The sequence below is a fragment of the Corvus cornix genome, chromosome 2 (genome assembly GCF_000738735.6).
Source record: "Corvus cornix cornix isolate S_Up_H32 chromosome 2, ASM73873v5, whole genome shotgun sequence".
Taxonomy (NCBI): Eukaryota; Metazoa; Chordata; class Aves; order Passeriformes; family Corvidae; genus Corvus; species Corvus cornix.
Window position 1 is genome coordinate 78996003 of NC_046333.1, and position 25314 is coordinate 79021316.

Here is a 25314-nt window from a genome sequence, read left to right on the forward strand (position 1 = left end):
GGCCTTCTCTCTGTCCTGCAGGAAAAAACATTTTCACTTAAAGAGGCATGGTAGAAATTATTCCAGCAACAGCACATGTGAGACAATGCCTCCCATGGTATGGGTGTGTCTACTGAGGACCTCTGTACTGAGCTGTAAGACAGCACAGCATGAACTAAGTGAACACCTTAGTTCATATTAGTTCCTATGAAAGAAGATATCAAAATTTCTCCTTTTCTTCAAATGTCATATTGTTTTTCATGTAGCTTTGTCTGGTAGTCAGAACAAATTATGCAGATAGATACCTTATGCATTATTTATTGAGATCCATGACACATCTTCTTTAGAATCAGTATTGCTAACATGACTGAAAATATTTTAGGCTGCTCACATTGAAAATTCTTGAAATGAATGTACCAAACTGACAATGGGTGGGAAAACCAGAATACCTTTCTCCATGCTTGTGGTCCTGTGCTGCATGGGTTTTTTTTTTCCAAACAGACTTCATTTTTTTACCCTGTGTTGCAGGGAGAAGCTACAATAAGGAAAATGCTGAGCTTCTGGTGGCCTTTGGCATTAATTTTGGCAACTCAGCGAATAAGTAGGCCCATTGTCAACCTTTTTGTCTCCCGGGACCTAGGTGGCAGTTCTGCAGCCACAGAGGTAAGAAAGTCAGTGCTCTCCATTACTGCAAATGATACATGGTGTTACCTTTGTGCCTCTCTTCTCGGCCAAGCTGACAAGAAAAAATTGTGTTAAGTATATTTCTGTTTAGTGCTCTTTTTATGCTTGAAGAGAGGATTGCTTGGACTCTCACCATGAGCTCTTCTGCCTGGTCTAGTGGGACCTCACCCTCAACAAGACTAGTAGAACTTTTTCACTGAACACTGCTTGCATCCCAGATTTTCATGCTCTACACATAGGTACATATAATCTGGAGCATTCAGATCCCAGAGATTTGAGAACAGTCATCAGTAGTCCCATGTTCTACTCTTTCCTGTCATGTATAACTTATGGCTGTGCAAACTGTGAAACTACTGTTAGCAGTAGTGCATCATACAAAACACTGTAGAGACATACAAAAGCACATATAAAAAAAAAAATCTGTCTCCTGGTTGGGATAGGAAATGTACCGTTTCTCTTGAGGAATTTCAGATTACTCCAGTAAGTCTCCTACAGCTGTTGGGAGACAGATTTCTGATTGTAATGCAGAGCCTTCACCAATGCTCATCACGAGCTGACCCATTCTGTTAAGAAATCTGGGGGACTTCTGCTGCCAGTTTCATGAGAGGACGCCTAGATGCATGTACTTACAGGATAAGCAAAGCTGTAAGATACTAAATGAAAAGAAAAACTCAAAGAACTGCTGCTAATTTGTCATACGTGATACTGTGTATTTCACTCACTCAGGAGGTGCCAGAGACTGTGAATAAACAGCTGTGAAAAGAGAACTTAGGAAATGTAACACTTTTACATGTGTGATTCAGGCATCAGTCTATGTGTTTACCGTGGTCTCCATACAAGGGGAGCCAGAGGTTAGCAAAGACCAGTTTTGCATTTATTGGTGACTTTTGATTTCAGATGCATCACATTTCATGGCTAGCCCATTCCATTTTGTTGCTACTAGTATGACTGCAAATGTCACAGCTGGTGATTTGCTGGCAGGTTTACATTAACAGTAATGGTCACATTCCAACTTTCTCTGATTTCTGAAATAATTGCCTCTGAAAAGGGAGGTGCTGGCAATACAGATAACATCAGTGTCTGGAGCATCAGTCTCCACAGGAGTTTTACAGGTCTCCTATTCAGTAAGAGCAGCAGCTTTCAGTGTGGGCAGGGAGTCCCTGTGAAGGACTAGGCTGTAACATGTTCATGAGGACCACAGTTCCACTTGCACTGTCCAGCTCCCACTGCTTTTTTTTGGACTGCCAACACAGTTATGGTGATTTGGCTTCCTTCTGATGCTGGCTTTCATAGGGGCCTTTTTTACCTGTCAAATACAGGTGCTAGACATTTAGGAAAGTTTTCATGCATATATGTTGGAATCATACCAATTGAGGAAAAATACTGGAAAAAAAATCTCTGCTAAAACCTTCAGTACTTCACATACAAACCTACAAAATGTGGTAGTGAAATACTTTTTCCTTTAACAGGTACTGTGTCATTGCAGTCCTTTTGGACTTCATGATTAAAATAAGCAAAATATCTTTTATATTCCTTACTTGATTTAACCTAGTTAGGTTTCATACAGATGGAAATTCTGCTGAAAATACAATAATGGGAGGGTGTGCAATTAAAAGGGGTACTATCTTAAAATTCCAATTTGTTTTATTTGAACCAATTACTTTTTCAAGGTACATTAAACATTATTAAAGCTATTATTAGCAGGGAAGGATCTATGCTACTCTCTTCCTCTGTGTGGATATCACTACATTCCCCACTCTTTTAAAACAGCACAGGGAACAAATTAGCTTGCTGCAGATCTTTTAACCAAGCAAAGAGACCAGTTATATCTATAATGGGAAAGTGGACTCAGATAATCAAGAAAATGTATATTGAAAGTTTAGGCGTGAAACACAGACAGCAGTAGTTAAAAAAGGTCTTTCTTAATGCTACCATTGCACTGTAAAATTAATCAGAATTTAGGTGAATCGTAACACATCTGAACCTACAGACAAAAGGCACCCAAGCACTTTGATTTCTAGAGTTAAGAGAGTCAGGCAGTTCTCAGATCCATACTTCAGCTCTGAGGACTAGAAAACTTGGAGTGACAGCAGACTTACAAGCAGCCACAGGAAGAGCTCCAAAACACTCTTCCTATATGAAAGACATGAAGTACGTGTGTTGGGACTTCTTCTTCAGCAGTCAGAAACATCACCAAAATCTTTCATACTTTAATATGTGGGGGAGCTTATGTCTTTGATAAACCTCTTGGACTGTACTTGTGAGAGTTTAAAAGGGCCTAGTGTTAAAATTTCAGGCAGTGAATTGTTTCTTATGATAAAAATGTTCATCTGGAATTATTTTTGTCTGGGGTTCATTAATGAGCATCAAAGTGGGGGAGGTAGATTTTTTTGTCTTGTAACTGCCTCCTGCCCCCAAGCAGTCAGATTGGTGTCCAAACTCAGTCAGCCACTGAGGTCCACTGATTTGTAGTCTGTCTGTCTTACTTAAAGCTGTTTTACTTATGAATAGCCAAGTAAAATGTATATTAATTGAAATTATGCAATATGATCCGAAACTACTGTGAGCTGCAAGCCATTCTGCTGCTCAGGTATCTGTAGGTAAAATAACTTAGGAGCAATATGGGAGGAAGGTGCTGGGCTGGCTGAGGGGTGCACCACAGCTCAAGTTAACTATTATCTCAGAGTATCAGAGCGATGGTGAAATGACCAAGCTGACTTAGGATACTTCATGGCACAGAAAAAATTCATAAGCTTAAAATGCCAGGCCAAATGACAGCCATTTTGACAGTCTTCCTGAAAGAAAAAGCTTCCAGTCTCTTGTCTGGTTTTGCATTGTGTCAAGGTCAATGTAGTGATATTGGTGGGCAGTAGCACCCTATGTAAGTTTAATTATTGTGTTTGCAGATTTGAAGTTCATGTTTCTCTGTCTCTATTCGTAGGCAGTGGCGATTTTGACAGCTACATATCCTGTGGGACACATGCCCTATGGCTGGCTGACAGAGATCAGAGCAGTATACCCTGCTTTTGACAAGGTGAGTGTCCCTGTTCGGGCTGTCATAAATACCTCTTGTGGGGTTTTGCATGTGTGGTCCTCCTAGTTCTCTCTGTTTGTTGTTCCACTGATAGGTTTTCTTAAAATCTGATTAAAATTAATTGGCTTTTGGTGGCTTCAAGCTGTTGTCTGATTTATGATTTTAACCTTAGCTCTGTGTTACAAGGTAATAAGCTGCCTTTTGAATAGATAGGTGCTGTATTTTTAAGGATTAAAAGAAGTCCTCACTATGAGGTAGCTACTTAGGTAATGAAGTGATTACTCACAAAGTGTCATCACTGAATGAGCAAGCTCACGTCTGTGCTCCAGATTTTGTGGTATCTCTCAATTTGGTTTTATATATTTAGCAAAGGGTGTTTCATAGACTGACACTAACACAGATAACATGCACTCTTTTAGTAGTACTGACTTAGCTGACCAAGGCTATGAAGATTTTTGTTGGTAAATCATGTAATTATGTAAGAATGCAAGGACTGTTCCTGTAACTGAGCACAGAGCAAAAATTAATTTTGTTTAGTCTCTTTTTTTGCTCTGATTTATAACTGGTACTCACTAGTCTATATGTTATGCAAAGAACAGTCCTGTCCTGTGACTCTAGAATTCAAATGCCAGATCCTCTCCTTCCCTTTATTTATTAGTAACTGAACTTTCTGATTCCAAATGCTCCTGAGAAATATGTTTGTTTTCTCTGGAATGTATTTAACTGGAGCAAGCCCTGTTTAATATCATCCACCATATTTCCAAGGAGAATTTAAAAACAACACAAAGTCAAATCAGTCATAACCTCCTAACCCACCTGTGTACAACTAAATTGACCTGTCAGATAAAATACCACATGCAGGCTTTTCTCGGAGGCCATGCTACTGAAAAGGAACTGCAGATGCAAACCCAATGAACTGCAAGATAAAAATAGTTTGGGACAGGAAACTCAGGGGCTGCTAAACTCACTTGATCCGAGCCACAATCAAATGCACTATTACCAAGCAATAGTAACAGCAATTAAGACTCCTAAATTCTGGTCTCATTTAGCTGGTGAAAGATATGCTGACAACTGCAGTGGTGACAGGATTAGACCATGATTTGTCCACTTGTTTATTTCAGTTAAAAGGCTTCTCATAGGGCTCTTGTGGAACAATGTGAGGAAGAAAATGCTAGGTTAAGGCACAGATGGATACAGTTTATCTAACTGCTGGAAAAGTACTAATGGGAATTTTAATTCCATGTTTGAAGAGCAATTTGTAATAAAATGTACAGAATGAGGTAGCAGCAGTATAAAGGGTCTCTCATCCTGGCAACCATATGTGTAAATGCCTTCACTGTACTTTTCAGACAATAAATACCAAACCTGAAACCCACAGTGGGTTTTTTTAGATTGCTGTGAGAATTGCTTTCCCTCAGTCATGCATCACCTTGTGTCACTGTGCCTTTCAAAAGCTTTGTTTCTTTAAGCTAAGTCTTTCTCAAAAGAGTCCAGATAGAAATACTTTTTATTTCTGGACCCTGTAAGGTGTCCATTGTGATTTTCAGAAGCCAGAAGAGTGTGTTTGCATGCAAACTCCCATTTTCTTTTGTCAGTTATTCAGGAAGCTGGCAATGCTGATAGCCATCAGAAGCACACTGACTGATGGGATCTGAGATGCCCCTCTTCAGTGGCTCTATTGGAGAAGTCAGATTCTTGTCTTCACAGGGAAATCATCACCTCTCTTCACATTTGTGAGAGAGATGCAGGGTCCTACTTCAGTCTTATGAGACTTTATGTCCAAAGCAACCTCATGGCCTAGCAGTTACATTCAGGTTAAGGGTTGCTACTGACATTCTGGAAGAGAGGAGGCATATATTAATTCTGTGCTCTGTATGCTGTTTGATATGGTGATAATGCCATTGCTCTCAATGGACCCTGCCCCCTGATTCAGAGTAACACCAATTGTGAGATTTGTGAATGCTATTTATCTGATGACTAGATGGGAATGGATATTCTTTTTGCTCCAGAATCTCCATAGTGTTTTGTTCTGAGAACTGAATAGCGTGTAAGAGTTATGAACAAAGAGTATGTGGTCAAGAGTTGGAGCAAAGGGTGGAGTATGGCAAGGGCAGGGATAGCAGCAGTGAGGTAAGCACAAATGAGAAAGCTTTTTCTTAGCAGCCCTTTTGGATGGCTTCATTTGGGTGTGCTTTATTTCCTCTTTGTTATTTTAGGCTTGTTAGAAAGTTGAGCCATGCAGCAAAAAGTTCATTTAAACACTGGTGAGTGATGTAAGCAAGGCCTATCCTCACATCTGTAAAAACTAACAGTAGCAAAGTATTTCTTCAGAAACCCAATTAATAGTAATAGATGCATGAAAAACCATTTACAGAGAGTTTTCACAACCTGTTCCCAGAAAGGTCAGACAGAGTGGCTTCCTGCTTTAAGGTCTGGGCTGCCTACATCTTCAAGCACCCAAATTTCCAAGTAGGTATTTAGGCAGGAGCGTGGAGCCATCTAGGTGCAATTGCTGCACTGATCAGAGCAAAGCCTTAAACTGTAAAATTCCATCAAGCACTTGAATGTGTGTGGAATGATGTACTCTTCCCAGTGCTCCGGTCCCAAGATGTGTCTGCGATAGTTCTGTTTCTCCTATGAGTAACTCCAGTAAAGAAGGCTGACTGTGTGACAGGTACTGCTCTTCTACCCAAGTTACATCACGAGTGTATAAATGTACATGATGGTACAGGTTTTATCAGCAGGTGCACAGACTTGTGTATCTCAAACAGTCCCAGAGTAAATGCAATAGATGACCTAACAGCCTCTTGCTTAAGGGCTCCTAATGGTACCCCGCTTTGATATCCCATCCTCTCCTTTCACAGACCATTTAGTTTGGTTTTATGTGCTCCCCAAGGGCAATTTTAAATCTTCAGCTTCATTTGCTGTATTAGACATTTGGAAGTAGGCTTTTGTTGTTTTAAATAAAGCTTCGCTGCCATGTGAGTACAGAGCCCATGTTCAAGGTGGAACATCCAATAGTCCTAATTATGTTCTGTTCATTAAACTGCATTAATGGAGCCAGCTGTTCCAGAAGCTTTGTTTATATTACCTACTTGTCTAATTGGATCAGTAAGGATGCTTGCATTGGTGATTTGGTACCAATCTGTGGTAAAACAAAATAAAATCCTGTTTTTCCTGTGAAAACATCCTACAAATTTTAAGGTTAAAAAAAATTATGTGGTGTTTTTTTAGAAGGAACTACCAACCTTTTTCAAAGCTGAATTTGTTAAATAGGACTTATTCCTTAGAAAAGTAGGGAGATTGCTCAGCCCTCAGTGACCATAGCAGCAGTTGCTGTTAGTTTAAGCAGAAAATGGTCTGTAGTGGTACAAAGTACTCAGAAAGCTCCAGGTTATAAAGCAAACAAGCAAAGTCAGACAGGGGCAGGCATAGACAGTCAGGTCCAGCACATGACCCTGGTGTCGGCAGCTCCCGCTTGTCTGGAGCCAGGCTAATTCTCCCTATCTCTTTCTCCCGCCCTAGAATAACCCCAGCAATAAACTGGTGAACACCAACAGCACTGTCACAGCGACACACATCAAGAAGTTCACTTTTGTTTGCATGGCGCTGTCCTTAACGGTAAGAAACCTTTGTTCAACTCAGTGGTTTTCATCTCAACCAGAAAATTGTCTCCTCTACCTAATGCTAAAAGCACTAGCAGTTCAAGAAAGGTGAGTTGTCTTGTCTTGTGAAGCTCTGTTGCTTTTATCTGGAGAAGGGACTGTGATCATAGTATTGGAGTACCAAGAAAATCAGCTGTCATTAACTCAGGCTCGATATCTAAAAGGCTGGAGTTACTTCGCTTTATTTTCACTACTCTTCATTTCAAATCAGCCTCCCATGCAAAAAGATATCAGAGATCTGCTTTTCTTTTCATCTCTTTTTGTTTCTTTTTTTTAAATGAACAAAACTTCAGGTAACCAGTGTCAGGAAGACAAAAGAATGCATTTGTGTCACATGCAGTGGGAAGGCAGCCTGTTCCTGAGCATCCTTCACTTACTGCGAGTGGTGGGAAAGGCAATAGCTGTTCCCTGCTGCCTCTCCTGGCACTGGGTTTTCATGTGGGGGTACTTTGATGCACATTTGTTCTGTTTGCTCTCAAAATTAACTAAAAAGAGCAATATCAGAGATGGTGCTGACACTGACTAAAGGGTCTCAAGCTGTGTCCATGCTGGGAAGCATTGCATGGGGATGACATTCAGGGAGAAATATTGCTGAGCCTGCCGTGTTTCAAAATTACCAATTTGCACACATAAATACAGTGCATTTTCCCCAAAAACACCATTTCTGCAAAGTTTTTTAGCAACAAACAGGCAGTGGAAGAAAACTGCTGCAGCTGGTGGGGATCACAGCATTTGATGAAGCAGATGACCAGGGTCAATCCAACCTCTGTTTCTGTATCGGATGGATTTATATTAGTGCTTGGGGCCATGATATTGTCCCTCCACAGTACCTGCACTAGCAGGAAAAAGGAAAAGGAGAACCTAGAAAAAAGGTTCTTCACAGAAGAAGTCCTTCATCACGCTAGAAAAGTACTTGGGAAATGTGGCACTTGTTTTAGCATACAATGCACAAAGTCCTACAATTGAATCTACTCATACCCCAGACAGGTTTGCTGTTTACCCTCAGCATTGTATACTTTCCATGGGTTAACTGGCTGCTTTGGAGCTCTCCTCTCCCTACATTCACAAATTTATTGTTGAGTATGGGAGTGCTGACCGAATTTCTGTCTCCCTTTCATTGTACTGTAGAACATTTATGACTGAGTTGCAAATGGCTTATGCATGAAGAGAAACTAATTTATGTCAAAGGAAAGTTACGGTACACAAGCCAGAAGTATTTGTAACCATCCCCACCCCCTTGCCACAACCTGGGAATGTGGGATACAGAACTCTGTGTTATTTCACAGTTGACAATGAAGCAGCTCAATCCATCCATAGCTGAATTACATTTCTTCTGCTCTTTGTTTCCTATGCTTTTTCCCCAAACAGCTACAACTGGCCACCATCAAAGACAGAATTGTATGAGCCAATGTGGCATCTACTCTGTCTTTAAATTTCCTTAAGCTTGACCTCTTCTCATGTGGCTTAGAGACCAACAGCTCTTGCTCTAACTTGTATTTCCTACAGCATGAAACGGAGACAGACATATGCCTGCACTGAATTGGCCACTGTCTGTCTGGAGACTTTCCACAGCTCTCCCATTATCTACCATTACACACCTTGAGGTTTTCTCTTGTGTCCTGTGCCAGGCCAAAGTTAAGTTCTCTACAGCTGAAGCCTCCCTTGAATCTGTCAGTTGTTACAGACCCGTGAATGGGAAAGATTTCCTTGTTATAAATTGTTCTGAGAATACTATTTCAATCTCAGAGTTTTCTCTGAACTGACTGTATTCTTAATTCCCCATGGTATTTATCAGGTTACTCTGGTTCTGATAGATTATGGGATTTTCACATTACCATCACTATCCTCTGCAGAGTAATTTTTAACCATCGCAATAGGCTTTTGTTTTGTGACTTTCTGGGATTTTGCATCCGAAAGTTCTCCATTTTACTTTCAAGGGCAGCTCTTTCATGAGATCATCATGAGAGATTTGCCCACACTGAAATTCCAGAAACACTTTTGAGGTCCATAGCTTTTCCTGTCCCGTTTCTATTTTTACCTGCTAGTGACAGATTCTTAGGATTGCTTGTCAACAGACAGAGCAGAAAAATAGACACGAGCTCTAAAGATTCAGCTGGATTCAAAGGCTTGAGCCTGCAAATGCTTCAGCACACAAAATCAGCAGATGACTCCTGTTAATGTGTGCCACAGGCTTTAAGGAACTAGACTTTAAATTTGCCTCTGTTGTGGCCAGGTGAGCTCCCATGGCCATTGGTGATAGCCGTGTTTTTATTCAGGGCTCTACTTCAACAAATGGCAGTCAGACTAGTGGCATCACCATTGGTAACATCTTGTTCTTTCAGGTCAGAGGGAAAGTGAGAAAGAGGCTCCCAGGGTAAGACAAAGCAAATCAAGTGCTCTAGACATGTCATGTGAATGCATTTTCCAGTGGATGATCTATAGAAGGATTCAAGAAGATGTAAAGATAAAGGCAGTCCATTAACCACTCGAAAAAATAACAGTGAAGCTTTAAGTACAAGCAGCAGCCATGCAGGGAAGTACCTTCCCAATGTAAAACCCTGGGAAGCTTTCAATCATTGAAGATGTACTATTTCAATAGAATTGGGAGAAAAATGTCCTACCTCCTTCCACAGACCAGCCATGCCTGCACAAGAAGTACTGCAGTCCTAGTACTGCAACAGAAACACCTTTTCACTGTTGTTGGTAGTGATAGTATTAGGTCAGAGTAGAAAAAAAGGCATAGTTTTGTTAAGAAACATAACTTTATGGTTTGTTTAAATCTTCATGGGATCTGAAAGGCTACACTTGAGCCTTTCCAGGCTAACTGTGCAGCATGCACATGTGTTCTGTCAAGTATGATCATAAGTACTGCCTCATGGCTTTTAAGCATCAGGTGGGTGTTACAGCTGCTTCTTCAAAAAATGGGAATTAGTTGTATTGCTTAGTGAAAAACAAGCTGTTTTCTTTAAAAGCTGTAAGTAGAAGCCATTAAACTGATATGTAAGGCAGCTGTGATTAGTCATATTGATGTGGTTTTTGTTGTGAGTAAGTGGGGATTCCTTCCAAAGCCATGTTTTGTGACTGTGCAACTGAATGTAAAACACATATAGCAGAGGGAAGGGACTCAGCTTTAGAAATTTGCCTGTACAAATAAGGGACCATTCTGATTTTAAAAAATAAGTCATGCTTGGTAATTTACATGCACTTTAAAGGGTATGCATGGTGTTGTTTGCCATTATCTGTTAGTTCACTGCCATTAGGCACTTCTTTCCATATGTAAGTAGAGATACTGCTCCAAATGCCAGTGCTGCTGCCATTGCAGATCAGGCTGTTGAAGAACTAAACATTTTGGTTCAATGCCTGATTAGATGGCCCTGCGGATCAGCCCTGAGGTGGCTGCACAGTTGTAAACTAAGTGAAGACACAGACACATGAGAGAAAAGTGGTGCATTTGTAGCACATATCCCTCTGGTTGTGGGATGTGTCAGCCTGAGCACACTGCATAAATCCCAAAATAATTTGTCTGGGTGCTAATTTACTGCATTTCTCCATTGCAGCAAAGGTTTGCTCTGTCAGGAGAGAACTCCCTTACACATGAGCTGTGAGTAGAGGGGCAGGCTCTGCGAGGAGCAAGCTATGCAAGGAAACCCTGACATACCCAGCAGGGATAATAGCAAATAGGCTGTGCTTTAGCAAGGGGTTTTTTTAGAACAGTGGTAGTGTCTCTGAGCTTGGACACCACAGTGCAGAATTCAGGAATTTTTCCAAGGCAGCCTGTGACAGGGCACAGATACTGCAAAATTACTTTTCTCTCTCTGTCTCTCTCTCTCTTTCTATTTTTTTTTTTTTAATTCTCTCTCCATTTCTCACCTGAGCTCTTACTTAACTCTGTGTGATGACACAGAAGTTGCAGTCAGTTAAGGCCCTTTTCCCTGGCTAATGTTAGCTGCTGGCAGCCATGTGATTAGTGTTTGGTCATCTGCCTCTGAACTGCAAGGCTTTGCAGGCTGAGTTCACATTAGTTGGTAATGCCTGCTATATAAAAGTAATAGAGGCCTCCTTTGTGAGGGCTCAGGCTGCTTTGCTGCACCCGCTGCAGCCTCGTCTGTGTGGTCAGAGCCGTGCCCTCACTCACGCACGTCTGTGTGCAAGCCCTGCACACCCTGAGCTGAGAGGTGGCCATCGATTGTGAAGGCAGCGCCAGGGAAAGTGGGACAGTCAGCTCTCTGAGGGGACTGGAAACAGCAGCATCTGTTCATGTCTCAGAGTCATGCTGGAAGGCAAGTGATGTCTTAGTTAATGTGAGGTCTGAGCACCCTCGTTTAAGTAGATGCCACTAGGGTAAAAGCATGGCCAGCTCAGTGTGGCTGGCACCAAGTCACTGCATGAGGAACATGCAGGATGCTGGTCAGAGAAAGCAGCTTCTCAGAGAGCCCTGGGAAAGCTCCCTAGCTCACCATCACTGAAAATGACCCTGAATAGTCTGTACTTATGTGTTCATTTATTGTTCATTGCCAGGGAAGGAGCAGTCAGTTCTTACAGCAGTAGTTTAAGACCTGTGTAATTTGGTTCAGCTTTGTCTTCCAGCAGCCTCAGCTGGGACAGACCACAGTGCTTTTGGGATACAGTTCCAAACATCAGCTCCTGTTGCTACATGGTTCATGTTAGCTGAAGTGTCAGCAAGACATGTGGCCAGTTATTGTCATATTCTCTAGTGTTCTATGTGTTACAACAGGTTTTCCCTTCCCAATAAGACAGGCTCAAGGTGCCAGGGTGACATGCTATGTGCACCACACCATGTTCATCCATCTGTCACCAAGCTAATGTACAGCAGGAGAGCTGCACAGTACTTCTAAGTTTTAGCATGTGTTCTATTAGAAACAGCATAAAGCTCTTTCCAGCTATTTAAAAGGAATTTCAATGCTGCTTTGCTTTTTTTTTTCAATGAACACATGGCTGTAGACAATTGGAGAAGGTAGGAGTTTTCACAAATAAACAGACTGATTAAGGGGAGAAGCTAATTGTATGGAGTACTGTCTTATATTTAATTAGTAAACACTGCTTAAGAAACAAAATCCAGATGTTCAGTTTTGCCCTGTGATTTTTCATTCCTTCCTGTTCCAAAAGACTAAAAGATAGAGGGGAGAGAAAGTGTTCACATTTACACATTTATGTGTGTGGGATTCATGCAAGACTTATAAATTTCATATTTACTCGTTACAAACAAACTAGTAAAAACTTTAAATCTTAAAAAAAAAAAAAAAGAAAAATAACATTGCCATGAAGTTTCAATGAAAGTGAAGGAAGTTAAGCTGAACAGATTGATGTGCATTGTGTTGTGGTAACCAAACTCAAATTCCAGGTCACCTGCATTAGATTTAAATCTCAGTAAAAGTTTAGATGTAATGTACTTAGGAGCAGACAGCTGGTCAGTTAAATGGCTTTTATGCTTAACCCTGAGAGTTAAGTGTGTGTGTGTGAATACATGTCAAAACGTCACCTACTTTTCAATCAGGTTTGGTTTATTGACTAATGATAACTTTAAAATATTTCTAATACTAGCAAAATTATTTTCTATTTTATTTGTTAGGTAATCTCTTATATTCTATAAATAAAATGCTACATTTTTTTTAAATAGTGTAGTGTTTAGATTCATAACTCGTTCTTTTGACAGAGGATAAAAAGTACTGATTTCTAAGGACTCCTGCTGATGAGCATCTGTAGTTTGAGGAGTTACTATTGGCAAGTGTTTTTCTTTCATTAGCTGGTAGTTATCAGTCCCTCAGGAAGAGCAGCACACAGACATTTTTTCAGCTCCTCAATGATTATACCTTGTAGCACAGCAGGAAAAACTACCATCACTTGGCAGTTATATTCGTCTCATAGATTAATGTATAATGTATGCATCTGACAAGCAGATAATCATATTCAGTGTCGTGCTAGGTGAGGGAGTTTCTGTTACATTATAACCACCAGAAAGTTTAAGCTGCAGCATTTAACATGTTTGCTTGTGTATCTTTTATTTCCCTCCAACCATGGGCAAAAAAGAGGGACAGATGCTGGGAACCATAGATTTGCAAGATTCAATAGGGAGACCCCATCTCAGTCTGGCAACATCAGGGTGAGGTCCAGAGTCACAGGGTTTCTCTTGCTGGATCCCTGTGATGGGATCAGTTTCAGCCTGAAGAGGGGAGGAGGAAAGTCTTTGTTCCATTTGACAACAGTTTACTGCAAGCCATCCCATCATTTTCCTAATTCTCAGTCGTCATCTGCTTGGTTATGTTCTATATTAATCATCAAGAACCTAGGAGATAAGAAGAAAACCCTGACCAAGCCTAGAGAGGAGCAAAGTGATTTGCAATTCTGACCCATGCAAGAAACTGTTAGGGCTTTTACTCCATTATTCATCTTCCACTGATACTTAAAAGGCCTTTAGCCAAGTATCTGCTGCCTCATCCCCATGCTTTCAAGTGATCCAGATGCTGGAAAAGGGAACAAGAAAAAATAAAAAAATAACTGTTCCTGTTTCCTTGTGACTGATGCCATAGGTTTCCTCAGTGTGTTGAGAGGGTTGCTAGCAGAAAAAAAATCACCCAGTAATTAGCTGCAATAGCTATAAACATTCCAGGCTGCTAATACTGGTTCTTAGTTCATAAGCTGAAATCTGAACAAAGTGGGGATCTCTGAGATCCTTAATTTAGGCATCCTTTTCTGTGCTTTGCATGCAATGCTGAAACTTCTCCATTTGCCCATCTCAGCTCTTACGGAGATGACAGATAGCAGGCATTCTGAAGATGGCCCTTTGAAAACAAACAAACAAAGGACCGAACTCTGAATTCGGAGCAGGGACAGTACTGGAGGGGTGTGTGGTGAAATACGAACATATTTAATGCTAAGGAGAGCCATTTGTGCATTGATGGTGCAGAAGAGCAGCTGAACAAGTAGGTAAAAATGAACTGACACTCACAAAGCCTCATTTTTTCACAAATTTTTGACTCATGATCTAGGGAATAGCATCATGGTCTGAAAAGGAGGAGCCATACATTTAAGTTCCTTTGCATTTCAGATACTGAACATCTTTCCTGCAAATGGGGAATGCAATATGACATACAGTTAGAAACCTCATTAATCTGTTCTGGCTTGAGGATTTGGCTACTCTAGCATTTCTGCCTTACTAGAAGAAACAGCTGTGCCACACCATGAAAAACAGGATCATGATGATTTCTTTCAATGTGAACAAGGAAATCTGTGAATTTTTCAGTGTTCATGTGCTCAAGCTAAAACATCGCACAGACTAAGTTGCTCTGTAGAAATCACAAATTTTAATTCTGGAGCAGAAAGGTAATATGACTTCTGATGGCAATAATGCTTTTCAGTTTTTGAAGTGTTTGTGTTTTAACAAACATGGCCTGGGACTGTGTTTTGTGTTACAGTGTTTGGTGTTATAGTTCCAGAAGGTCAGTTACCAACCACTGCACTAGAATTTATAAATGGAAGATTACTTAAGAGCCAACTTTCTTAAAGTGGCTTGTGTTGGTGCATTAACTAGGGTGAGCCTTTGCTGTTTTCTAAGGCTGACGAAGGTTATATGATTTTTGGGGGGGGGGGGCGGGGGGTGGGGTGTGTGGGTTTTTTTGGAAGTTAAGTCTGACTGGAGTACTTTAGGGTTTGAATAATAATTGATTTTTTTCAATGCATCACACAATATCAAATTGCAGATTAATACTGCCAATCCTCATTCCCCTTCCACATAGTTTACAGCAGTAAAACTTTATAGTATATTGTCCAGTTCATCCAGGTTAAAACAGTAGTTGATCCTCCCCTGTCCAAAGTCATGCTTACAGCTCTCCTGAACTGGAAATTTTCCTGAATATCTCCTTTTCTGCTTATGAGAATAATCAATTACCCCTGAAGACCTTCCAACTCAGAGTAGCTACTGCGGTGTATCTCCATTCCTGGTATTTGTTGCTCACTTTCAGGAATACCTTTTTATAACAAAGAAGAGCTTAGTCATGGCTAGCAACTGGCTTTAAGAAACAGTACAAACTGTATTTTCTTCAGAACTGAAGTACTGTATAGATTTATTTTGCCTTCTGTGTAGTTCTTCCTCCTGAGTTTAAAGATAAATGAAAGCAAATGAGACTAGTTCAGTTGGTCAGAGCATGGTGCTAATAATGCCAAGGTTGTGGGTTCAATCCCTGTATGGGTCATTCATTTAAGAGCTGGACTCAATGATCTTTGTGGGTCCCTTCCAACTAAGAATATTCTGTGATTCTCTGAAATATTTTGCTGCTACCATATCTACCTGTGACATTCAATGTCAGAAGTCTAAGCCATTGCAGAGGCCACTGGATTTGTGTTCATTTTTTCCTATCTTTTGTTGGCTTTGTTTTGCATCTCTGCATTGCGTTATTATCAGGGGTTACAACCTGGCTTTACTAAAGTCGTGGCAAATTTGGACTGAGAGACAGTAAAATCCACAGGAATAAATGTCACAAGAATCTGGTCCCTCTCAGAGGACACAACCCCAGCTGCTGACCATGCCAGTGCCTGAAATTCCCTGGGTGGCAGAGTTCAGTGTCCTTATCTCCTGTGAGTATACAAAGAAAGAATGTAAAAATACGGACAGATTTCCCCAACTCTCTCATATCTTACTTCACCAATGGTGTCATTACAGCCTTATTGTATTAAAAAGATCTCACAATTCTTATCTAGAATATCCATACTTTAAAAAAGCAGCATTAACTTTTAAGACTAAATCAGTTTTATTTTGACTTTACTGTTGTAGACCATATGAAGGTCAAGGACAGCCTTTAGAGTAATACCACTCATCCAGTGGAGGAATTTGTTTTCACTGCTTTGATTTTGCCCATCTCTTAACTCCAAGATTGTTTTTTTAATCTTCAGGCTGCTGGCACAAAAATAACAATTGGAAAATAGCATATTGGCAAAAAATAACAATTGGGAAATGGCATATTGGCAGACAGTTGCTCAAGAGGCTCTTCACCTTTTCAAGGTCAGGTGTAGTTCCCATTTCAGTAAATATTATTACAGACATGAATGGAAGCATTCCTGCCTGCTCAGGAAGATGCTGGGCCACCAGAGGCAGACTTTATGAAATCCTCACAAGGGCCTTGTCCTATCCATGGTACTGCATTGAGCCTTTGTCCTGGAACAAATGGTTTTTGTTTGCTTCAGTGAGGTGGAGATTAATGTCTCCCTCATGATTGTTCAGGTTTCACACAAAGGGTCTGTTCTGCATGAGTGGCTGGAGCAGGCAGAAAAGGAAGCATCAAAAATTGTCCCTGCAGCAATGTTTCTGTTCAAACTTCTTGTTCACAGTAGGAAGAGCAGCAAGGGGTGCAGAAAACTTGGGACAGAAGAAAGTTACTAAGTTGGGACATGGACAGTTTTCAAAGAGAGACCAGAAATCTGCTGTCTTTGGTTTACTGAAGCTTTTTAGAAGTGCAGTAAAATATCCTGCTTTCTGAAAAAAAAAAATAAGTGGCATAATTCATTGGAGAGATACAATGAATACCTTAAACAATTTAGTGACCCAACCCAGCCTGGAAAATACCACCTAAGTACTTTCAGCAGCAGCTGGGGAGACAGCAGATGTGGCATTGTGTTAATGCTATCAGAGTGTCAGTGAATTGTGCAGCTGCTGGACCTGCCTTTATTTCTAAAGAACGTAGTGCTCTGTCACGCTGGAAAGCTGGGGGAGTGGGGGGAGATTTAGGTATGTGTAAACCAATTATTTCAGAAGGAGATATAAAGGTAGGGGGTGTTCCCACAAGCAGGCTCTGGTTCCCCCGCTGCTTGACAAATTTTATGATGGCAGATTTCGGCTTTACACCCCCTGCACAGAACACAAAGTGCACAGAAATCTATACTGACTTGCATGTGCCTGAGGGATCATCATTATGAGAGAATGTCCTTGTGATTCAAGTCATCAGCATTATGATAAATCAGTTTCAAATGTGACTGCGGTCTGACATTTTTACTGCTCACAGATCCAGGGGTTTTTGTTTCATGGGACCCCAGAATTGTTCAGGTTGGAAAGGCCTCCTGAACTTAGGAGTTCATCAGGTCGAGCCTTTGGCTCAAAGCAGTGTCTGCTGTGATGTCAGAACAAGCTCCCTGGGGCTTTGGACAGCCTGTTCCTGAAGACTTTACGTTTCCCACACAAGAAAAGGACCCACTTTCTTACCTTACAGTTACAGGGCACATGAACACACATCATAATATGTCTCAACAGAGCATCAGACTGCAGCAACCTTGACCCTGAGATTTGCTCGGTTGGTTAGAGCATGGTGCTGATAACACCAAGGTTGTGGGATCAATCTCTGTGTGGGCCATTTAAGAGTTGGACTTGATAATCCTTGAGGGTCCCTTCCAACTCAGAATATTCTGTGATCTATGACTTGACACCTCAAAGTCTCAAACAATTCGGGATGATGAATTTAGTTTTTTTGCTGTGTATCAAAAATTCCTCAAAACTGCCAAAACTGCATGTGTGGCTCTGCAAAGACCACTCTCTGACATGAAATGCAGCAAAGATAGCATGAGTCTGCAGGTCCATTCTGGCAAGGACCAGGTTATGATATGCAGCAAGCTTCCATAGCAAGGCAGTGATGCTGGCCTCCAGTGTTGTATCATACCCAGCAATTCCTCCACAGATTCCAAAGAACTTCATGATTGTTTATAGAACTGTGCATTAAAAAAACCAAAACCAAACAGACCCAAAACAACAAACCTAACTGAAAAAAAAACCCAAAACCCTTAAGTCTTTAAAGACAACAAGGTTTTTACTTGATTATTGTCACGGTAAATTGCATACAATTTCCTGTCAACAGGGAATAATGCCTTTAAGATAAAACCTAGACTTTATGATTTCTTGGTCCACAATAAAACACAAAAGCACTTCTTTGTGTAAATCAGTGAGTAGCTGCATCGCCTTCCTTCATAAGAACCCTGTTGAATGCTTTCTGTGGTTTTCAGCTACCTGAGAGGTGCATGGTAGCTTCAGGAGGTATTAGGACTTTGTATTCTGTGCCACACCTCTATTCAACACGGAAACACACCTCAACTGGAATTTGAAAAGGGGGGTAACTATTAACTATTTCTGTTGTTTCAGTAGTAGTAAGACGTTAACAGTTAAAAACTGTCATTACTTTTATTCTTCATAAAAATACAGAAGTGCAGTTTCCTTTACCAGTAAGATGCTAGAGTAAGATTTTGAGTGAAAAGCCCCAGTACTATGCAGTCATTTAGAGAACTAAATTTTCAAGGTTGATGAAGGTATGGATTTGAAATAGCCATGAAAACAGCACTAACAAAATAAACATTTTTTTTCCAACATCCTGTAAAATAGATTATTGAACAGAGGAGACAATCCAGCATTTGGCACAGATGCTAGTTAGAACAAGATATTATCTTGACTTCAAAAATATATCTGTGAAATCAGTTAGTTCATCTTGTGTGATACAAGTTCTAAAAGGAGACAGAATTATGGAAGTTCTGTTTATGTCAGAAAGAGGGAGACCATAGAGGCATTTGGCAAATCAGGAAATTCAACCATGTAAGACTCAGGCTAATTTTGATTTGTTTATTGCACAGTTCAAAAAGCTAAATCATGTCATTTATGATCTTCCATAGCAATAAAAGTTATAAATTTAGTTGATACTATCTGAAAGACCCGAGGTGCAATTCAAAGCTGAGATGTGTAATAATTTGCAAAGTAGGTTCTCCCTGCCCTCACCGGGCACCATGTAGCACAAATGGTAATAGGTAATGAACAAGGCATGGGTTAAATTAAGCTACAACCCTCAATACATGCACAGAACAATATCTTGAGGGTAAAACACCTCACTTGGACAGCCATACTTCTGCAAATATATCACGTTCAACAAATTATGTGAAATATCTGCTGAGAGGTTTTTTGCTGGAGAAAAATAGGAACTGCGTTTCATCACAGGATAACCTTCACCAGGTTAACCATTTTCCACAGTAAAATCTGTTATTCCAGACTCATTCCAGGTTGGCATATGTCAAACCTATTTTTAAAAACATTCATTTTGGATTCCTTAATTTCTTTTTGAGGAACATAGAGCCATACCATGTCTCTGTCATCTGCCAGAGTTTCTTCTAACCAAAGACTGCACGAGGTCTAGAAAAGCTGTACTGTTGTTCATAGCTCACTGGAATACTCTTTTGTGCCTTATATTTATCAATGAACTTCTCAAATACAGGCAGTTTTCTACAAGTACCGAAGAGCAAATCAGTCTGGCACCCTGCAGATTACTATACACATGACAATACCCTTTGTTAGCATAATGTATTATAATGCATTATGTAGTGGGTCTCTGAGGTTTAGCAATCCCTGTCAGCAACCAGAATAAATGGAAATAGCTTCCAGGAGATGCAAGGCCTATGAAAAGACTGTTATTTTTCAAGAACTAGAAGCATTCAGACTCACACATGCAGCCCTTGGAACAAAATCTCATGAACAATCTTTCATCACAATCATTTGTGAAAGTCAAATGCCATAATTGTACTTAAGAGAATAAAGAGAAATTGAACTGAACACTAGCAGTTCTGTACTTTCCCTACTGAAACAATAATTTGCTGCATTCTCTCAGGCTTAGTGACGCAGTTGTTCTTAATTTTGACTTTTTGAGTACACTTAGATGCTGAATTTGTTAGCTGAAAATAGCCAGGTTCCACATAAAAATAGGCACACCTCTTTGAGGAGGGTCTCTAAGCCACAAGTGATAGAGTTTTTTACTGATTTTTAATGTACAACTGTATAGGAAAAAAATCACTAATATTAGATAACAAAGCATAACCTGCATGGGATGAAGGTGCACCACAATTACTGAGCTCCTAAAGCAGTAACTCTCATGCAGACTGGGAAAGGCATCTCTTATGCTACACTTGCCCTGTTTTTTTATGCCCTTCCCTTCGGCATCTCCCAGTGACCTTTAGCAGGCAGACAGTACTTATCTAGCTGGAGCTTTGATCTGAGCTAGTACAGTTGCAGTAATTTTCTTATGGTGCTGTGACTTGTGGGCATATTTAGTAAAGTTTTTCAAATTTTACTAGTGTAGAACAGTTGAAGGCACAATACCTAAACCCAAAACCCTTCAAATCAGTTCAAATCAGTTCAAATTACTAAAACACTTTCAGAAATGCTTAGGTTACTGTTGCTGATACAGAGGTAACATCATAATACATACTACTGTCTTTATGCAGAACTGCTTAGTCTCTCTAGCATTACACTCTGCTATTTTTTCACGCCTTCATTTCTTGCTGTATTTTTAAAGCACTCATCGCTCTTCAGTTGAAGTTCTGGTTAAATGATCAAAGGCTTTAAAAAAACTATCCTTTAATATCATGCTGTACTCATACTGTAAGACAACAGAAAATCAAGTAAGCTCTGTTGCTAGAATTCCACAAGAAAAATCCTTACTCCCAAAACATTGAAATGCTTCAGCCTCAGCAGAGTTGCCAGGTACAACACTCAACAGCCAACTGCAATTGCAGCCTGAACCTGCAGTGCCACTCTGCATGCACATTGCTTGCCTCTGCAGAAGCTTTCACTGTTTAGTCTTCATCTCTTGATTAGATTAAATGAAGGTACAGCTGTAACCCTAACCAAGCCATTTATTCTATTTTTAACCTTGCAGACGTGCACAGAAACACAAGTGGGGTGAGAAAACAATGTTAAATTAGGAGAAGGATAGGAAACATTCTACTTCCTAAAATCTTTCCTGATCTGAGTCGCAGGAAGTTAGCACTGCTTATTCCAGTAGAGCCTATTTCTATATGTCTGTGCCACAGTCCCACTTCTCCTGGACTACTGTTACCCTCTTCTCCAGTCTTCTGTCAGGCATCACCTTTTACCAAGATAATGACAAACATCATATAGACCACTTGGAATCACAAAAAAGCAGACTTCATCCTATTTTCAGAATATGCCATCTGTAACAAAGTCAGCAGCTGAAATACCTTCCTGCTTTGCATGTTTAGTGTTATTCTTTGCCTGAAGTAGAGCCTGGGTTTTTTCCACTATGTTTTGTCTTTGAAATAGTATGTAAGCTTCTAAAGTTGCAAGCACTCCAGGATTTAAATTGCAGAGGGCTTGAATGATGCAAAACATTAATTTATTTTCCTGGGGCTTTGTTCCCTGTGGGCATTGAGAATATCATCTCATAAGAGGATGGAGAGGGATCTCTCAGCAAAATGAAACTAGTTACCAATATTACAACCAAAAAGATGGAAGAATGCTGAGACAGAGATAACAAATCCTTCTGCTGCCATGCCCCACCTCCTCAGACTGCTTATTCTTGAGCTTAGCAGTCTTTACCCACCAGCTGCTTTATAAGAAGTGCTCTTTGAAGCCATTTACCAGCACAACTCTTTGCTGATTGGGGGGTGGGGAAGACTGCAGTTTGCAACAGCTGAGGAGGAATGACCACATACCACCTGGGTGTAAGTCATTATCCCTGATTGGCAAACTGACCTTGCTCCAGTGGGAGCTGGGTGGAGATTGAGTCTGTTCTTATTAAGGCTAGGAGGAAACCTTCACTTTAGAGAGCAGGATTGCATACAGTGCCTTTGGTCACTTGTTTGTTTGCCTGTCTAACCATGTTCAACACTTTTTCAAGCTGCTGTTGAAGAGGGAAAGACTTCTCTGTTTGCCTGTTGCTGGCAGTGGGCAGGCTCTGCTGTTAGCATGCATGTATGGAATCTGGCAGCAGCAGCAACTATACTGCTCACTAGGACACTAATGGTATTGTGCAGTGCAGGCAGTGTAAAGGTCCTTGCTTTCATGAAAACAGCAAACTTTAAATGAAGAGTGGACATCCTTGTATCTTACTTTATTTATTGGACTTTGAAGAAAGACTTGACAAAATATTCCCTGTATGACCGCTTTACAGGGCGTTTGCAGTGAGAGTACAAATGACTGGAGTTTGCCTAAGGGTGTCTCCAGCAATGAAAGAATTTACTCTGCTGTTGTACAGTTACTTTTTAATAACAGAATTCTTAACCACACAACCCCCTCTGCTCTACATTGTACCCTCTGCTTCAGTCATACTCTGTACATGTAGATTGGCAAAAGAAGTGCTCAGTTCTTTTGTTTTCTGCTCTTACCTTGCTCTACTCATTGTTCTCTGTAGAGGTGATGGAGATACACTAAAGACAGTATCAAATTAGTCAAGTAAAACCTGCAATTGTAACAAATAAATAGTAGTTCCTACCCGAAGAAGTGCAGAAGAAAACTGAAGATGGACCTTTATGCAGGAAGGTGGAATGTTTTGTTCACCACACAGAGGGTCAGAACACGAAACCTCCCACAGGCCACTCAGTAACAGGCCTTGGGAGACTTCTGCAGCCTGGGTGCTTGGACTCTTAACAGAAAAGACAATTTCTGACACACAACCAAAGAATGAGAGTGAAATCCCAGCTGTCTTAGAGGGTGTAGGACTTCAAAGACTAGTTTGAAAAGCCATCTGAACATGTACAGGTGTGATAACTGGATAAAAAGGAAAGAGCTAGCTGCTATGATACAAGATGGTAGGCTAGATTATAACAGAGTGGTTGTAGAATCTTCCAGACTCTGTTGTACAGCCAATGTGCATAATTTACAGGGTACACAGGTTTGTAACCTGACAAGAGGAGCGCCAGAGCATTTAAGGCCTCAAGTTTTGCACCATTCAGTCAGCTCACTTCCTTAACATCCACTTTACTACAAGAATAACAATAAGAAGTGATTTTTTTAAATCACAAAACCAAATTAAATAACAAAGCAGTTGTACTTGAAGGTACGGTTTCTTATAGGGAAAGTCCTGTAAGGACTGTCAGGACTGTTCTTCAGTGAGTGCCTTGAACTGAAGCCAGACCTGCAGCTGCCAACAGCCCCTTCAGCTCAGATGGAAGCCCTGCCTCAGGACTGACCAAAAAATTAAACAGCATGTACTACCACTGTACCAATTGTCATGGGTTTTTCATGGAAGTCTTCCTTTCCTGTATGGACTAAACAGCACACTCTTTAATGAAAATAACAAGACTTCATGGGTTTGTGGCCTGAGAGCACTGTGTCTGTAGGACTGTGATGAACACCTTTGCCTTGCTATCAGACACTGCATGCCAACAGCACATCTAAATCTCTAGTCTTAGACTTAGGTCAGATCTCTGGGTCTTGGAGGATTTCAAATCTTAAGTTACTAAAAAATTTGATAATCTGTTTAGGAGTACAAGTGTTTTAACCAGACCAAGTGCTGTAAAAATCAAGGTTTTTACTGTTTGTATAATAGACCATTCAAGTACAACCGCTTGCAGAAATGATAAAAATTCTTTCTCTATGCATCACACTTGGTATGTGAGGAAAATTAAAGAGTAGGAATTTCTTCTGAAGTTAATGTATCTCTCTTATGTACACGTGTATTTTAATGCAAGTTAAATTTTAATATATAGCATATATATTTACCATTAGTAGAGTTATTTACTCATTGGTAAACAAATATTTTAGTCCAGGAGGGCCTACCCTTCCTTGTGCTTCCCTTCTGAAATATAAACATTTCTTAATTTTGTTCTTTCTAGCTCTGTTTTGTGATGTTTTGGACGCCAAACGTGTCAGAGAAGATTTTAGTTGACATAATTGGAGTAGACTTCGCTTTCGCAGAGCTGTGTGTCGTTCCTTTGCGCATCTTCTCATTTTTTCCACTTCCAGGTAAAAAAAGAAAAGGAAAATAAAAGTTCTGTAACCTCAGAACCAATGGCTATGGGGTCTGGCATGGCTGTGCATGCAAGCGTGGCTAAATGCATGCCTAGCATATGTAACACTGTGTGTACTGAAGCTGCTGGAGACCCAGACTGTTTACATTGGTACTCATGATACAGTTCTTGCCACAAGAGCAGTCAGTCAGCAGGCAGAGTTCAGACTGTCAAAAGTAAAGCCTGAATTTTTTCTGTCGTGGTTGACCAAGAACAAACACATGAATGGCAGTAGCAATACATGTGTGCTGAGACTGAAAGTAACTCTTTGGAAGAGCATCTAGGAACACCTCCACATGAACATCACCTCCATTAGGCTCCCCTTCTGCTGCCAGGCTCAGTGGCTCCCTCAGAGCATAAACATGACATCATAAAAGTTAATACTCCTATCAAAGACTGAGACAGCAATAATCAAAATGTTTCAGATTTCTAGCCCTGTAATTAAATGCAACATCTTTTAGTGATTTCTGCTTATACAACAAGACAGTTTCATAATAAAGGTAAACTACAAATACGAGAATAGGTACATGTAGATATCTTTTTTTGTGCTGTTACACCATGTGCCACACAGGAGCCAGTTGGAAAATTTTCCCCTGTAGGACTTCTGTTTAGGGAAGGGATAGTTTGGGGGTTTTTAAATGAAGAAAACAGAATGGACTGTCTAATAAATTGGTTTTAAGAGAGCAGCTCGTAGGAAGGAGTGCTGTCCATAACTGGCTTTTTTATGTGTTTCTTCGTTTTCCCAAATCAGAATATTAAAGCAATTTGAACGTAAGATCTACTTCCTTTCTAGTAGAGTGCAAAGTTACAGGAGTAAGTTTCACAATGGTTATTTCTGAACAGTGCTCTCTGCATGAAAAAGCTGCATATGAGATGAATGACTTTTTTTTAAATACTTTTGCCTCTTTTTCTCCCCTGTTTATGAACAGTGACTGTCAGAGCACACTTGACTGGTTGGCTGATGACTCTAAAGAAGACATTTGTATTGGCACCCAGCTCAGTGCTGCGGATTATCGTCCTCATCACCAGTCTCATCGTGCTGCCTTACTTAGGGTAAATCATTATTCCTCACAGAACCCAGGGGTTTGCTTTCCTCTTCATTCCTCTTCCCTGTCACTTGATAGCTGAATTTGCATAGCTCAGAACATTTTCTCCAAATACGAACCATGATAC

General features: G+C 40.4%; 1 protein-coding gene across 1 annotated transcript in view; it reads left to right on the forward strand.

Annotated features, from left to right (window-relative positions):
* Positions 1 to 25314, forward strand: part of ANKH (ANKH inorganic pyrophosphate transport regulator) — a 106357-nt gene that overhangs the window by 68533 nt on the left and 12510 nt on the right. Inside the window, exons 6-10 of the mRNA XM_039550259.1 lie at positions 508 to 642; positions 3605 to 3697; positions 7223 to 7318; positions 23968 to 24097; positions 25071 to 25194. Coding sequence (XP_039406193.1) covers positions 508 to 642; positions 3605 to 3697; positions 7223 to 7318; positions 23968 to 24097; positions 25071 to 25194 — 578 coding nt within the window. The remainder of the gene's footprint in view (positions 1 to 507; positions 643 to 3604; positions 3698 to 7222; positions 7319 to 23967; positions 24098 to 25070; positions 25195 to 25314) is intronic.